This window comes from Macaca nemestrina, chromosome 1 (genome assembly GCF_043159975.1).
Source record: "Macaca nemestrina isolate mMacNem1 chromosome 1, mMacNem.hap1, whole genome shotgun sequence".
NCBI classification, from domain to species: Eukaryota; Metazoa; Chordata; class Mammalia; order Primates; family Cercopithecidae; genus Macaca; species Macaca nemestrina.
Genome location: NC_092125.1, coordinates 100647931 through 100666138, shown reverse-complemented (window position 1 = coordinate 100666138; position 18208 = coordinate 100647931). Strand labels below are relative to the sequence as shown.

The following is an 18208-nucleotide window of genomic DNA, read 5'->3' as shown; positions in this document are numbered from 1 at the left end:
CATTGCTGGTAAACTAGTATAATCTTTTGGGAGTGCTAAAGAACCTTGTTTTGTCATACCAGAATTGTTTTTCTGCTTCCTTCTCATTTGGGTATACTATGTCAGAGGAAACATCTGGGACTCAAGGGCTGCTGTTAGGATTTTTTTTGTCCCACAGGGTGCTCCCTTGATGTAGTGCTCTCCCCCTTCCCCAAAGGATGGGGCTTCCTGAGAGCTGAACTACAGTGATTGTTATTTCTCTTCTGGATCTAGCCACCCAGCAGATCTACTGTACTCCAGGCTCCAGGCTGATACTGGGCAGTGTCTGCAAAGAGTCCTGTGATGTGGTTCGTCTTCAGGTCTCTCAGCCATGGATATCAGTACCTGCTCCAGTGGAGGTGGCAAGGCAGTGAAGTGGACTCTGTGAGGGTCCTTGGCTTTAATTTTGTTTATTGGAATAGTTTTGTGTTGGTTGTCCTCCAGCCAGGAGGTGGAGGTGTTAAGAGAGCATCAGCTGCAATAGTATAGGGAGGATACAAGCTTGCCCTAGGGTCACTTGGATAAGATTTGAGTTTCTCAGGTGGTGGGTGGGGCCAGGGCAGGTAGAGAAAGACCATCAGGTGGGGGCAGGTTCAGATTCCCCTTGGACAGGGATAGCTGTGCCTGCTGTAGGGGATGGGCTGTGATTCTCAGGCCAATGGATTTATGTTCCCAAGGGGATTATGGCTGCCTCTGCTGTGTCATGCAGGTTGCCGTGCAAGTGCTGGAAAGCTGGCAGTTACAGGCCTCATCCAGTTCCCACACAGCCTGAAAGGCCGATCTCACTCCTACCATGCCCCCACCAACAGCACTGAATTTATTTCCAGACAGCAGGTGAGCAGAGCTGAGAATCTGCTACCAACCTCCCTGCCGAGAAAGCAAGCAGGGCTTTCTACCTGCCCTAGTAGCCAGAAGACAAAGGACATAATCTCTTGGGAGCTCTGTGGCCCCACCCACCACCTAAGAAACTCAGATCTTATCCAAGTGACCCTAGGGCAAGCTTGTATCCTCCTTGTATTATTGCAGGTGATGCTCTCTTAAAAGCTCCACCTCCTGGCTGGAGGACAACCAACACAGGGAGGTTTCAAGCCTCCCTGCCTGCTGTGGCTTCTGTGCTGGTGTCTGCACTCCCAGTTCACCCCCTCCCCTGGGTTCCGTCCAGGAAACTGTGTTCCATCAAAACTTCAGCTGGAAGTTTTCTTCTCCCTGTGGTCTTTCCCCAATTCCACTGGCAGCCCTCCTGAAGGACCTTAGTGAGACAAAGTCAGAAATAACTTCCCTGGGGACTGAGAGAGCCCACAGGGCTCTTCCTGCTACTTCCTGTGCCCTTGAATTTTGCTCAGCTCTCTAAATTCACCTCAGCTCCGGGTAAAGTCAGATCCTTCTCTCATGATCTAGACCTTCAGGTTCCCCACTGAGGATGTATGTTCAGGGGTGGATGATCCCCTTTCACACTTTCACACTTTGGGCACTCATAGTTTTTTGGCTGTCTCCTGGAGCCTGCAGCAGCAATCCATTTCCTTCAAAGATGCCATTTTGAATATCCTCACATTTAAATAGAAAAACCTATTAAGATATATTAAGAGAATGATGTTCCTAATAGGTTTCAAAGGGATATAAAACCCATAGTAAATAATAAAATATTTGAAGAAATTAGGAGGGTGGGGAACCAATATAATGCAGTGGTCAAAAGCAAGGGCTTTGCAGTAGGATAGACTTGGTCCACATCTGGCACATTAGTTTCCTGATATTGGGAAAATAGCTTAAATATTTCTCATAAGATTGGTTTAAAAATTAAAGGAGATAATGGATATATATTTCTTATTCCATTGCCTTGTACGTTATGGAAAATCAACATGCAATAGGTCCTATGGCTCGAAGCAAGATAAAGACGAGCATTGGAAAGATTTCTAGGGAGAGAAGACATCACATGCAAATGTTAAAGTGTGAAACAGCATAGTGAGTTCTGTATAACATTGGTATATGTAGAAAGGTATAGGAAAATGATGCAAGACAGGTAAAAAGCAGCCCTCCAACAAGCTGGCTTTTGTCATAAAGACAGAAATGGAGTCTCCAATGTAAAAATATCAGTGAGTAAATATTGAAAGATTTTAGGAAGAAGAATGCTTGATCATTTCACATTTCAGCAAAAAAAAAAAAAAAAAAAAAAAAAAAAAAAAATCTGACAATTGCCTGGAGGGATACATTAGAGAGAGACCATGTTTGGAAGTAATGAGACCTATTAGAATCTAATAAAGGATGGTATTCTCACAAATGAAAAGATGTTGTGCTTCCTCTAATATTGAAAACCATTAAACAGAAAATGAATACTTTCAGGTAAAGAAAAAACCAAACCCAAAAAACAATGACCCTAAGAGCATGAAGCCACCCCAGGAGCAGAGTGAGCTTCCAAATCCTTCAGAGGCCGGCAAAACCTTCCCTGAGAGCCATCTTCAGACTCCTCAGATGCCGCCAACAACTCCATCCAGCAGTTTCTTCATCAAGGTACAATTTCCTGAGTCCCATACCTCATTCCTCCCTATCATAATTTACAGGGATCATTAGACTGTTGGAAGAGCTACTGCTGTAATCTCTGTCTACAATCTTGGTATGAAATTATGCCACTCAATCATTTGTTGAATTCGTACAGTGAGATAGCACCACATCATAATCTTTACTATCTAAAAGGCATTCATTTATATAATAATTTCTAACTTTAAGAGGATTATTATCTTGTATTGCTCCTGTTGTAGAGAGGGTAAGAGAGAATGGCCAGGCAAGCAGAGATGAAGACAAGAATGTGTTCAGATCCTACATTCCAGTTCCTTTTACCCATTTCCTCTTTGCTTATTAGTAATATTTCTGATTTTACTTTCATAGTTCCAAGTTCCTACCCCCATTACATATTTTGACACATGCTATTTTCTTGATGGGTATCTATTTCTCCTATATCATCACTGGTGGGAATCTCCTCAAATTTTACATGCCAAGTTAAATTTTTTCCTCTGGCAAGTTCTTACTGATACAAGATACTGGAACTGATGAGTCCTCCCATTCTTTGCTTTCACAGAGTTTCCTGTTAATGAGATTAAATTACTAATTTCATAGATGTGAACAGAGACTTACTTCATAATGTGTTCTCCATACTTCCTTGATCTGAGATTTTCCTTAACAGGGTCAGCATCACTCAGGTTATATCTGTGGACCAGAGAAAACCTACAAATTCAGCCTAGAACATGGAGCAACAATGACAATAATTCTGTTTCTACTTTTTGAGCACTTAACTAGATGTTGGTTCTCACGTGTTGTTCCTGATGTACATTATCTCATTCTCTCTTCATAACCATTAGGAGGAGGCTAATTCTGCCCCAATTCACAGAGAAGAAAATAGAGGTACACAAAGGTTAAAAATCTTCCTCAAGCCTTCAAGAAAGTTAAGAGTCATTATTCGTATCCAGTCTTATTTAAACCCAAAACTTGAAAAATTAATGATTATATATGGCTTTAGATGAGGAATTTATATATGCCATGTCAGTAATTTATTTATTGGTTGCACAATGGTTGCATAGCACACACTTTGTAAACCTTCTGATAACAAATGTGGTGACCAGTGGTGATCAGAGTGTGTTCTAATAAGTAAACCACTCTCCAGAAGTAGAATCCTTTCATTTGCCTTTCTAACAGAGTGCATTTTCTATATTATGTAACTGAATGACAGAAGTGATAGAACTATGGAAATTAAACTAGTATTAATAAATTTTAAAAAAGATTTAAAAATAGTGAAAATAAAGGAAGTTATACTTCCTTGCCCTCGGTAAAGAGTATTTTTAAAAAATCACTTACTGGCCGGGCGCGGTGGCTCAAGCCTGTAATCCCAGCACTTTGGGAGGCCGAGGCGGGCGGATCACAAAGTCAGGAGATCGAGACCACAGTGAAACCCCGTCTCTACTAAAAATACAAAAAATTAGCCGGGCGCGGTGGCGGGCGCCTGTAGTCCCAGCTACTCAGGAGGCTGAGGCAGGAGAATGGCGGGAACCCGGGAGGCGGAGCTTGCAGTGAGCCGAGATCGCGCCACTGCACTCCAGCCTGGGCAACAGCGTGAGACTCCGTCTCAAAAAAAAAAAAAAAAAAAAAAAAAAATCACTTACTTGGTAATGCTAAGGTAAGTTCTTGCATATTTCTAAATACATTTGAGAACTTTGAAGGATTCTAGCTGGCTGATGCAGACTACAAAACAGCAGAATTCTGCATCTGCAATTGTGAATTTTAAAGAATCTTTCTAGCAAAGTGATGATCAAAACATCTAAAGCAACATAAAGAGTAATTTTATCAAATAAAATTTATGTGAATAAGTTTCTCAGTATTAATTAAGTACATTCGTTGAGACCTTACTAGTCTCTGTGTCTTTTGATGTTTACAAGGTATGCGTTCATGAAGTGCTTCCTGACTCAAGAGGATTACTGTCTTTTGTTGATCTAGGTTTGGAGAGAGATTGTGGGGAAGTAGCCAAATGGAGGAAGATGAATACAAGAATATGTTCATTATCTTTATTCCAGTTACCTTTCATCCTTTCACTTCGTTCATGACCACATTCCAGGTTTTATTTTAAACTATCCATGGTCTTTTCCAAATCAGAAGCTTTGACATATAGATTGCTTCTTTTGCTGGGATCACTTTCTCCAGTCTCTTCTCTAACTCAACTCTCCACAGGCCCTAGCCTAAATCCCTTCCTAGAGCAAGTCCTCACTGGCACCCACATTTCAGATTAGATGAGATCCTCCCATTTTTGGTTCTCTCTGGTTCTCCATTTATGAGCTTTCCTAGCTCCCTTTACTTTTCCTAATAGCATTTAAACAATTGGAATGTGGGAGTGATTTTCTCCTTTTCTATGCCATAAGCTCAGATGGTAGGTAGCATCTACCCCAGAGGAATACAATACAAGAGGGGAAAAAGTCAGTTCATGCTATGTACATCAATTCTTATTCCAGATTACCTTTTGCTCAGCAGTGATATGACCCTTGTAGTCACCTGCACTGAGGGTTCAGAAGCCTGTACCTGTGGTGAAGGGGCAGGAAACTTGGAGGAAAAGCAAAAGGAATTAAATCATTATTTTTTACAGTTGTTTCTCACCCAAGCCCCAAGCTGCATTCTGACCCAGCGGCAGATACCTGCAGCCACCATGCACACATCTTGGAAGAGAAGCTTCCTATATTTAAGGATTCTCTATTTTGATTTTTTTTGTTTGTTTGTTTTCATTGTTGTAATTTTTAGTTAGCTTCAAAAAGCTGTATTTCCCTCCATAGTTTATGCAGGTGTTTGAAGAACAGAACCTGCGCCTTTTTGCCATCTGGGCACAGGTGGCTATGGAACGAGCCCTTGCTCAGTCATTGCAACCTAAGATCCATTTTATTTGTGCCTTTTCAATGACTTAAGTGGCATCTCCAAACAACTATGCTTTTATCACTCATATTTCTTTGAAAGGATTATGTGAGAATTTCTAAGTCCCATCTGCTAAAATATGAATCACAATCCTTGCTACAGCTGTACAAATGATTGTGCTGTATGTGAACTTCCCTGGAGCACAGGAATCCCAGGAGGATCGTATGCCTTCATGGCAGCCATTTATTCTTGGGTGTCCAGCTATCGCTTGTAAATACAGTGTCTAACTACTTTCTTGGTGACTCCCCAGATGAGCATAGTCTTGTTCCACTGATCATCGGGTTTCCTCAGATTTTCTCTATGGTATATGTTCTATATTCATTGAGATTTAAAACTAGCAGCCTATTCTTATCATTGATTTTTTTCTGCTCTGTATACCTAAAGCAAGAAGCACAAATTGACATGAATCAGGAGCAGGGATGGGAGGGGAGATAATTACTCTGAGAAAAAAATTACATAGTGATTTAAAATATTATTCAACCAAAGATTATATTTTTCTCATCTAATTCTACTCTTGTTACGGGACTGTTTAACTGAAATGAATCTGAGAAGATAATACTCCAAGGTGTTCTTGCCAATAAGTGGCAGAAATGAATAGAGAAGTTCCTTTAATAAAAAGCTTCCCATACCAATTCGATCTAAGGTTTCTGTCAACAAGGTAAACAGAATATGAGACAGCGGTTAATCAGAGCACACATACAAATCCCTGCAGAGACAGGGTAATAACAGTAACAGAAAGTGTATTTCTACTTTTTAAGCACTTACTAGGTGCTGGTTTTAAAACCTGTGTTCTTTATGTATATTATTACATTCTTTCCTCATAACAGTCATGATTGATGCTATTCTCAGCTCTCATTTTACATAAGAGACAACCAAGATAGAGTTTTAAAACATTCCCCAAAATTCACAGGCAGTGAGTGTGCTAAATGTAAATTATGTGCACTTTATGTACTTTTTCTTATCCATTCTTCCTTACATCACCCAGGTGATGTTATTGTTAGTCACATTTCACATTTCTTAACACCAAGGATCTTAGAGGTCAAAACTTTACTCAAGATAATAATGATTTTTAGTGTTAGAGCCAAGATTCAAATCCAGCCTTAATGAACTCTAAAGCTTCAGCATTTGATGATCACATATTGCTTCCAAAGTCAGAATATAGATGTTGAACTGTCTCATATATTTACATATATTTAAAATTAGACATTGTTTTTGTTTGGATTTGTTTTCATAATCTAGTTTCTGCAAGGCTCCTAAGGAAAAATTACATGCTGTAAGTCTCTGTATCATCCTATGTTTTACATTGCCGTGTTAAGACCCCTGTGTTCATCTGCACCCAATAATCAGATGCTGTATCTTCAGTGGAAGTCAAAAGAAAAATTAGATGACAATTTTCCAAGCTAGTGTCTCATCTAGGTGCCAATTGCACTGTGACCACACTGTTTTCTAATGACTCGTCGCTGTGTACCAGTTGAAGACAGGTCTCCCATGTACAGAGTTCTCAATTTTTCATGTTGTTTTGTTGTTGTTATTGTCCTGACTGGTAAATTCCAAAATTTATATTTCCCTATATACTTTCTAAGAGTTTTATATGTCGTATAGTGCTACCTATCGTGCCTGTTTGCCATCTTGCTTCAGGTGGATAGATAGAGGCTGTGCCTAGTAAAGTCATTATCCGCTCTGATCTTCTCTGCTATTTTAAGGACAAAATTGGACATCTCAGGACAGTCAGTTTTCTGACGCATAATGACTTGAAAGAAAGTTCCCAATTGCCTAAATATGTGATATAGCAATTTCTGCAGCCATAGGAATCATTATGCTGTGCCTAAAGACTCTAGGACAGGGATTCTAGAAAGAAGCACATGTCTCCATGGCCACCAATGCTTAATAACACAATGCATTACTTCTGCTTTGGTGACCAGCCCACAGGTTGTCTCACCACTCACTCTAAGATTGACCAGCTGAGCAGGAAAGCGTTGTCCTTACTCATCATGGTTTCTCCCAAAGATTTTGTGTATGATATGGGTTCATTGTGCTTTTGGATTCAAAACGTGAAGAAGACAGAAGCATGACCTTTAGTCATGACTCCTCTGAAGCACAGATCACATAATGGCCTGAATCGTGATCGGTTATGGTAGCAGGGATTAATTACTATGAGACAAACAATCAGCTACTGTATTAAAATATTACTCAACCAAATCTATGATTTTAGGCATGCAAATTCTGCTGAAATAATGAGAATATTTGTTTCAACTTATTTTGAAAAGAAAATTACTCAAGACAGTTTTATCAATGATATTAAGCTGCCACATTGTACAAGGGAATAAGGAGGTTTTTTTGGTAATCCTCCTATACCTCCTCAATCAGGAGCTTCCTATAACTGGGTCAACATAAAGCATTAAATATCTTTAAACAGGGCAGAAATTTTAAAAAAAAACCTGCACAGAACATAAAATAACAATGAAAATATTTTTCTGCTTATTGAGCGTTTATTAGATGCTGGTCTGTGTTCGTTACAAAATTATGTCATATATTCGTCATTGTATCTCCATAAAGATACAATTTTTATCTCGTTTCACATATGACAATCATGAGATATCAAGAGGTTAAAAATACCATTCAGGCTAATAAAAACAGTGTTAGAGTAAGGATTCATATCCAGCTTTAGTCAACTAAAAAACTTTGGTAATTATGCAAATATATTTCTTCCAGTATAGGACCGTATATATTAAAATTTCAGCCATATATCCACAAATATTCATATATGTAGTGCTGAATTTTGCATTTGTTTTCATAATCCAGATGCTACAAGCCAGAATAAGGTGCATAAGGGGCCTATAGGGTTGGGTGTTTGAAGCTGTAATCAACAAGCAGGTTTTATAGCCCCTTTTTCAATCTATTTAAGGACCAGAGAAATATATTTTATAGATGAGTCTCTATATATTGGAGATGGGTCTCACTCTGTTGCCTAGGCTGGAGTGCAGTGACTCAATCAAAGCTCACTGCAACCTCAAACACCTGGGCTCAAGGGATCCTCCTGCCTCAGCCTCTCAAGTAGCTGGGACTAAAGGTGCACGCTACCAGGCCTGGCTAACTTTTAAAAATGTTTTGTAGAGATGAGGCCTCACTATATTGCCCAGGCTGATCTTCACCTCTTGGCCTCAAGTGATCCTCCGGCCTCAGCCTCCTGAGTTGCTGGGGTTACATGCGTAAGCCACTGCATGCAGCTTAAATGGTCTTAAAAGTCTTCCATTAGTGACATTAGAGGAAGTCACACATGATTTTCCCGACACCCTCTATCCTTACTTTAACAAGATGTAAAAAGACAGGTGCTGGGAATACCCTAGTGGAATCTGGAATTATCCTGATTACTGTCGGGAATCCTGAAGGATTCTGAATATCTGATGCACACCACAGGACCAACAGAATCCCGCCCCTGGAACTGTGCTTTCAGGGAATGCTTCCAGCAAAGGGAGGATCAGTCTGCCCAGACAACCAACACATGCGTTTCCTGGAACCTGAAGTGCAAATTACAGAAGTCAATTTGTATATTTGCTTGATGAGAATAGCTTCTATCACTTTGGTTAATGTCGTTCTGAAATGTGCTGCCCTTATAAACTGGGAGGGTTATTTAGCAAAAATAACCTCAATGGACAGGCGTAACCAAGTTGGCCTAGATGGGTTTTCAGCAGACATAGAGCCAGGACCCAATCACACACCAATAAAATTTCAACCAACAGGATGAAGGCTATAATACTGGTTTGTGAGTGCACAGTTGAAGGAGTTAGGATATCTAAATTTACACTCTTCTTCCATAGAAAATACCAGACAGATGACAGCGAGAACAGAATAAAAGGAAAAATAAGAAAACCAAACACATACAGATGTAGACATGGATATATTAGGTTTTTGTTTGTTTGTTTGAGGTAGAGTCTCACTATCACCCAGGATGGAGTGCAATGGTATAATCTCGGCTCACTGCGAACTGTGCCTCCCGGGTTCAGGTGATTCTCCTGCCTCAGCCTCCCAAGTAGCTGGGACTACAGGTGTGCACCACCGTGCCTGACTAATTATTGTGTTTTTAGTAGAGGCGGGGTTTCACCATGTTGGCCAGGCTAGCCTTGAACTCCTCACCTCAGGCGATCCTCCCGCCTCAGCCTCCCAAAGTGTTGGGATTACAGGTGTGAGCCACTGTGCCTGGCCGGGTTCTATCTCATTCTGAAAACCACAAGACAGAAAAAACTCAATCTTTTCCTGAGAACATGGAGGCCAGAATCACCCCAATTGATGACTTCAATAGAATAAAGTCCTCTCAAGACTTGAGACTGCATCTGCAAACTTCTGGCTTCAGGAAACCTCCAGGAGTGAGCCATCCTCAGACTTCACAGAGAATTATGTAAACCCCATCCAGCCATTTCTTAGCCAAATCACTAGCTTACTATTATCATTTGTGCCTCCTCAAAGGCATATTTGCATTGTATAATGCAATGGAAACCATTGCTGAAGAGGTACAAATTGGTACAAGCATTTTGAAAACCAATTTGGTGCTATCTTAAACCTGAAAACATGCATACTTGCCAATGCTGCAAATCCAACTGGGCATATGAATGAATGAAACGTATACAGATAGTCACAGCAGCATCACGTGAACTGGAAAAACCTTGGAAGAACCCATAACCTACGTCAAGAGAATGAGTAAATTAGAGAACATGATGCTGAATTGAAATTAAACAAGCTGCAGATGCATGCATCACAGATGCATATGAGGCAAATAATAATTGGAAAAAGCAAGTCACAGTCAATTTTAAATAATATAATAACATTTTTGTAAACTCTGAAACTAATAAAACTAAGTATCATATTGCTTGAGAATAAATGCCTTGTGTGGTAAAAGCTATTTTTAGAGCTATTCATCATGATTCAAGACTGTCCTTACCTCTGGGAGCTAAAGCTGGTGGAGGATGCGTTCAGAGAGAAGCATGTTGGTAATCATTTCTTTCTTAAATTGTTTGAGTGTTTTCATAGCTACTCATGCTACCAAGTATGTAGTTTTAAATGCTGAACAAAAAATTTTATGTTCTAAATTTAGAAATGTACTCCTTTCAATAAGATTCCATTACTACATGTGGCATACTTAAATAGAGAAACATTTTTAATAAAATGATTTTCATCTTACCTTGATCTGGGGTATCCATCAACAGAGTCAACATAAAGCATGGAAAATGTGTGCATCAGGCAGAAATTCAAATACTGCACAGGCCATTATTAACAATGACAATAATTATATTTTTGCGTATTGGGCATTTACTAGGGTCTAGGCTCTAAGCTTATTAGCTATGTATATTATGTAACTTATTCTTCATTACAACACCATAAATATGATATTGTTAGTCTCAATTCATATATGAGAACACTGGCATTCATAGTTTTGGAATAATGTTTCTTCCAATGTGAGAGAGATTTAAAATTGTCTCTAGTATGTTTATATGTATGTGTACACTAACATTTCAGAATAGACCATGTCAGGCTTCGGTTTGTTTAATAGTCTGAACTCTGCAGTCTTTCAGTGATGGAGGAGATGCACGAGAGTGGTTAGAGGCTGTTCTCATCAGAGAGCCACAGCACTGCAGCAGGCTCCTGCAGCCCTCTCACCTACCATTTTTTCAGCAAATGGTGCAATAGAATTATATTAGTGAAAGCCAGAAGTGAGAAAAACAATGACAAATGGACATCACATGTAAATGGTTAGAAATGGGTTTTCACTATTATAATTAATGGTAGTCAAAGTATATGATTTTGCAACACTCTGTCCTCACTTGAACAAAGTACAAGAAACAAGCTACTGGGAGTTCTCCAGAGAACCTGGAACCCCTCTGATTTTGATTAAGAATCTTGACGATTTCAGTTTGCCTCATGTAGACAGCAAGGGCAACATAATCCTGCCTCTGGAACTGTAGCTTCGAGAGAATCCTTGCAGCAAAGATCACTTTGCTGAACAAAATGATGGAGAGGTTGGTGTATTAGAGCCTGAAGAGCAGATAGCTGCTACCTGCATGTGTACTCATTTGATGAGACAGGTTTACCTATAAATACTCCTCAGTTTGGTTGATTTTCCTCTGAATCATGCTCCCCTCATCACCAGGGAGGATTATCTACCAAAAAATGACGCTAAGAGGTGTGCTTTAACTAAGCGGTCTCACATCAGCATACAACACAGATAGATCCAAGAATCTAAGACCAGTGAAAGAAACTTCAGTCATCTGAGTCTTGACCATTTCGGACTGCAGACCATAATCCTGGTCCTATGTGGGCTGAGGAAACTAAATGTCAGTATACTATACAGAGACATTAGCAGAGGGAAGAGCCTATAAAAAGGGAGATTTTGAAAAAATCATATATGGAGCCCATACCTACTTGTTAATAGTTCAAACCCTTTTTTTTTTTTATCTTCTACTTCAAAGACATAAGTGAATATCCGTGGAAAATTCTGATTTCTCATACCTACTGGCTTAAAAGGGACACGTGATGTTTTCTTAGGTCCAACCCTTCTAAAATAAGCAATGTGTCCATTCCTGTAGCCATAGGAGTTATTCTGCTGCACCTAAACCTCCCTTAGCTTAGGAATCTCAGCCAGGATCATATGTCTTCTACCTCCAATACAGCCATTTTCCTCTGGTGTCCAGCCAGCCCCGTAGGAGGCAAAACCTGTCTGACCACATGCTACATGATCCAGTAGCTCTGCAGGAAATCTTTATTCTTACTGATAATAGGTTCTCTCACAAATTTTGTGTGTGATACCGATTATTCCTGGTTTTGATTAGAAACCAGAAGCATAACTTTTTATATTTGATATCTTCTGCCATGTCTCCCTTAAAATAAACAACACAAAATGGTTTGAAATATGAATAGGAATAATTGCTATTTTTTCTGAGTAATAATTCCCCCAGTATTACTATACCAATGTGTTCCTCCTCTACATTGCAGTTTCTTTTCAATCCTTTCTCTTTTGCTGTCTTACCATATATCAGAGTTTAGTTTCAGTATCCATGCTTTTAGCCACAGCAGGGGTTTTGATACTTCCTTTGATGTCAGATTTTTCCATCTCAGTTCTCTCCCCAAATATCTTCAACCACAAGGTACCAGTCTAATCTATTCCTTGAGTAAGTTCTCACTAATACCCTCCTCCCAGAATAGATCTTATTTTCTCATTGTTTGCCTTCATACGTACCTTTCTGTTTCTTTATAGCATTTATCATAGCTATAATAAACCTATGACTTCCTTCCCTACTCAGCAATAAATGTCTTCCTAGGGGAAGACAACACGGGTGGGAGAGGGAGTTTACATTTGTGTGTATCAACTCTTATCCCAGCTTGTCTTTTGTTCTGCCCTGATATCACCCCCTGTATTACCTACAATCCAGCGCTATGGGGCCTGTACCCAAGGCGAATGGGCAGGGAAGGAATGGGCAGGGAATCACTGACCCACAGCAACTTGAGGGATAGGAAACTCTAAGATTTACATTACTATTCTCCAATGTCGTTTCTCGCCTAAGCCCCAAGCTGCCCCTGGCCCAGGTTGCAGACCTCAGCACCACTCCACACACATCAGTTGAGGACAGGCTTTCTCCATGCATGTTTTCTCAATTTTTATACAGTTTTTTTTTTTTTAGTTATTAATTTCAAGAATTCATATTTCCCCTTATATAGTCTTTCCTGGTCCTTTGTGGGCAGAGCTAGCTGCTCGTAACTGTTGCCATCTTGGGACTTGCCATCAAGGCCACAGGTAGAGCCCATGTGTAGTCATGCAAACCTCAGGCCCACTGTCTCTCTGTTACTGCAATGACATACACGGACATCATAAGACAACTACTCTGTCCATGCATACTGGCTTGGAACTTTCTAAGACCTTGCCTGCCTAAATAGGCAGCACAGTCATTTCTACTTGCATAGGAATCATTCTGCCTCTCTGAAAGCACAGGATCCGAGGCAGACTCATCCACCTAAACACCATGTAGTCATTTCTTCTCTGGGATCCAGCCATCTTCACAGGAGGCCCGCAAAAATGGTGTCTGACCAGTCAGTCTGTGATTCCCTATGTAACCCGGAAATCCTTGCTCTTATACATCGCAGCTTCTCCCAAGTAGTTTTTCTATAATAGAGTTCCTTTTGACTTTTTAATTCAAAGCCAGAAATAGATTATTATCTTTGATTTATGCTGTTAGGTATCCTGAAGTGAACAGCACAGAAGGGCATAATTCACGAACAGGGTAGGGTGGAGGAGGATTTACTCTGAGGGAAAACAAATGTTTGCACTTTTAGAATATTATTCAAACAAAGATTATAATTTCATCATCCAAGCCGGGCTATCATGACGACAGTTTAAGATTTCATTTATTTTTAAAAGATAATATCTCAAGACAATCTTGTCAATAAAATTACATTGCTACACATGGCAGATCTGAATAGAGGGGCTTCTCTCATATTATGCTTCCTATATTACCTCCATACAAGGTTTCCTTCAACAAAGGCATCATAAAACATGAAATATCTGCTCATCAGAGCAAACATGCAAACCCCTAATAGATCGTGGAAAAATAATAGCAACAAAGACTTACTTATTGAGCATTTACTGAGCTCTGGACTCTAAAGCCCATTCTTTGCACACTTTACCTAATTTATTGTTTATAACATCATACACAAATGCTATGGCTAGTCCCATTTCACATGTGAGAAAACTGAGGTGCAAAGAAATCTTCCTCAGGGTCATACAGATAGTATTAGTCAGGATTCAAATGCAGCCTTATTGAACTTAAAATGTTAACATTTAACATGTGAACATTTAATGAGCATAGATTGAATCCACAGTAGGTGTGCAAATGTTAAAATGTCTGCAATTTATTTTTAATCAATTTTGAATATACAGTGTTTTGTTTGGGGTTTATTTCCAGAGTCCAGGTGCTCAGTGGTGGTCAGAGACCGTTCTAATCAAGAAGCTGTTCTCCGTGTGAGCTCACTACAAGCAGTTCTTTTGTGTACCTCTCTATCAAAAATTGCCACTTAAAAAGTTAGGTTACTGAATGGCAAAACTGCTTAAAAAAAAAAATGTGCCAAATTGGCCAAATAGGATGAATATTTTTTTGGACTTCCATTAGTTTAATTAAAGGTAGTCAAAGTATGTGATTTTAGAGATATTCCCCAATCTTATTTGAAAAATGTATAAAAATGTAGCTAATGGGAATGCTTTAGGTGGAATATTAAATTGTCCTGAATGCAGCTAAAAACCCTGAAAGATTCTGATTGCCTGACCCACACTGTAGAGATCATAGAACCTTGCCTGAGGAATTGTGAATTTCAGAGAATCTTCTTGTTATGGCTATGATCAGAGCTCCCTAAAGATAGAGATCTGGTTTTCTTGTATGCTGAAGAGCACTTGAGAGAGACTGGTTTGTGTATCTAATTGATGAGAAAGGCCTAGTTAATAAATGTCCATAAATGTAGCCAACTTTATTGTAAGTCATACTGCCCCCAAAATAGCCCTAAGAGTTGTACCTGACCAAATAACTTAGTCCAGTTTTACAGGACATGAAGACTGAGGATTCCATCCCCAAACAATGCAATTTCAGTTATCTGAGTTTTTAATTCTGATTGGGATGAGAGAAGGCTGAGTGATAGAAATGTCTGAATATGTGCTATTACTCCTCCTCAAACTCAGGGAAAAAAAGAGAAACTGGCAAAGTGAACATCCTATTTAAAAAAGAAAAAAGGAAAAGATGTGTTTCATTTGATCTTGAAAAACATTAACTAGAAAAAAAGAACAAGCATCTATTTTCCTTTAGAAAAGTGAAGACACAATCACCAAAATGAATGACCTCATGAGGATGCAGATACTGAAGGAAAAGAGTCATTTTCCAGGACCATTCATGACCAGCATTGGCACAGCTGACAGCCATCTCCACACTCCTCAGATGCTTCCATCAATACCAAGCAGCAGTTGCTTAACCATGGTACGAGTTCCCTCTTCCCAATATGTTCCCCTTGCTACAATATAATGACAAGGATTAACACAACCTTGAAAGTACTTCTCACCAATCCCCTACTACATACAATGCTTTATTTAACCAAATCAGTCATTTATTTATCAAGTGTGTATTTTGAGGTCCTATCCAAAATTAAAATTCTATTATTATCATCTCTATTCCATAGCAGGTATAATTAGATGTTTGTTTAATTTCATTTTTCTTTTGGCTTACATTTCTGTTTTTCCCTCAATACAACATGAAAATCATACCTTAAGGTAGAATAAGGTGGGAAGAAACAGAGCCAACCATAACACTATCACTGATTTTTTCCCTTTCATTTATTATAACTCAAACAATATCTTTAAAAATTTAGGAAAAAAAGATACATAAGCAAAAATAATTAACTTTTAACTATCAGAAATCTCTAACTAATGCCACATTTCAGTACATGGTCTTTCTGATTTTATACTTTTCATTATGTATATACAAAGAGTCTTATTTTCTGTCAGAGTAAATCACTCATATATTTTTCCATAACCCATTTTTTTATTAATATATCTTGAACTGCCATTCAGTCATACAATATAGATTTAAATTATTTTATTGCACCAGAAAAATTGCAGTTATTCCATACATTATCAAATGATCCTACATTATTTGGCTTTATGTTGTTTCCAGTATTCTGTGTATTTACAACGAACAGTATAAGATCGCATGCCTCTCAGATCTTTCATTGTCCTCATAGTAGCTTTATAATTATTTCCTTACGTCCTGTGCACCTTGTGTCAGGGTACTGATGTCATGGCTATTGTGAGGTGATTTGATACTGATTAACTTCATTGGGAATGGGTTTCCTAATGCTATGGAAAATTTGCCACACTGATGAGTTCATTAGAGTTAAATCCATCAGAGAGTTAAAGCCATCACTCACAGGTGGCCTATATAATCTTCCGGGTCAGGTCACACTGCTGGTCTGTGGAGGCAGCCATCCTGCCTCCATGTTCTGGTCTCTAAGACTCCCTTGATCCCTTCTTGCCTCCATACTTCATCTTCCAGATCAACAGCCTACCCTGCAATTCAAAGTCCTCTTCTACAACTCAGAAATCGTGCAGGCCACTGTGGAGACAGGAGGTTAAAGAAAAGTCCCCTCCTGCCTAATTTTCCAAGTCCATGACTCTTTTTAGTTCCTGCCATTATTCAGATTGGACAGCCTCTAACCTGGGCCCCTTCAGATTAGGGAAGTTCATGGAGTCTTCCAGTGGCTGCCTCAATGTTTTTGCAACACAGTGCTGCTTCATTGGAAAGGGCTTTGTGATTTGGGTCTTTAAAATGCCCCTATCTACTAGAATGAGTTCCAACTGAAATCTCATGAAATCTAAGGTTTGTGATTGAGACTATTCCTTACTCTGAGTGCTATTAATAGTGATTTTTTTCTCTATGTTTTTTTTTTTTTTTTTTTTTTTTTTTTTTTTTTTTTTTTTTTTGTCGCTGTCATATTAGGCAGGAGGGGACTTTTCTTTAACCTCCTCTCTCCACAGTGGTCTGCACTATTTCTGAGTTGTAGGAGAGCACTTTGAATTGCAGGGGCTGCTGATCTGGAAGAGGAAGTATTGAGGCAAGAAGGGATCAAGGGAGACCTAGCGACCAGAACATGGAGGCAGGACAGCTACCTCCACGGACCAGCAGTGCTCAATGTGACCTGACCTGGGTAGAAAGGAGTAAAATTGAGATTCTTTTAAAATTTCATCTCTTTTGGGAGTCACTTCATGGCAGCTTTGCCTTTACCCTCTGCTTCCCCATACCTCTTGATAGGGGATATGCCTTTTCTTTATGGGTTAATTCTCATCAAAAAAGAAATATTCTTCCTTCCACTCTCATAAAACAATGACGATGATAAAATCACTCCTTAAATCTTTTTAATTTCTTCCGTTACCTAAATTATACTATCTCAGTGATCTCTGTCTAGTTTTCCCTACTTCACCCAGTTAAGGTGATACTTGATGACCAACACTGAGACTGGGATGACTCTCACTAGAGAGTGACCCTGTATTTCCTGTTTTAATTGTGCCTGTGTTTTGGTCTCTACATTCTAAGTTGAAGACTGGACCCGAAGAAGTTTCCACATTAGACGGTGTCCAGAGTGACCTCAAAGAAGTGATGGTGCTGAACGCAACAGAATCATTTGTGTATGAGCCCATAGAGCAGAAGAAAATGTTTCATGCCACAGTGGCAACTGAGAATGAAATCTTCCGAGTGAAGGTTTTTAATATTGACCTAAAGGAGAAGTTCACCCCAAAGAAGATCATTGCCATCTCAAATTATGTTTGCCGCAGTGGGTTCCTGGAGGTATATCCTTTAACAGTTGTGGTTGATGTGAATGCCGACCGAAAAATGGAGATCCCACAAGGATTGATTAGAAGTGCCAACACAACTCCTAAAATCAGTTATCTTTGCTCACAAACTAAAGGAAGTTTTGTGAATGGGGTGTTTGAGGTACATAAGGTAAGCCCACACCATTGTTTTATAGTTTCTCCTGCAACCCCAAATTTTTAAAGTCTGGAGTTTGGTCAACTTACTCAACACAGGAAATCAACCCCTTCACCCCTCTCCCAGCACTAGAGATAATTGAATAGAGTTCATTTCAGGATATGGGGTACGTTATATCTCAACATTCCTCTTCTTAAGGTGTCACCATGCAAGTTATTTAGAAAGACAGTCACTAGGCCGGGCGT

General features: G+C 39.4%; 1 protein-coding gene across 2 annotated transcripts in view; it reads left to right on the top strand.

Moving 5' to 3' along the window:
- Window positions 1-18208, top strand: part of LOC105498135 (interferon gamma inducible protein 16) — a 42115-nt gene that overhangs the window by 20826 nt on the left and 3081 nt on the right. Inside the window, exons 7-9 of one of the 2 annotated variants that reach the window (XM_011770007.3) lie at window positions 2356-2523; window positions 15294-15461; window positions 17571-17978. In XM_011770007.3, the coding sequence (XP_011768309.2) occupies window positions 2356-2523; window positions 15294-15461; window positions 17571-17978 (744 nt within the window). Of the gene's footprint in view, window positions 1-2355; window positions 2524-4497; window positions 6968-15293; window positions 15462-17570; window positions 17979-18208 lie in introns of those variants that run through there. The other variant, XM_071082869.1, reaches the window with a different exon arrangement.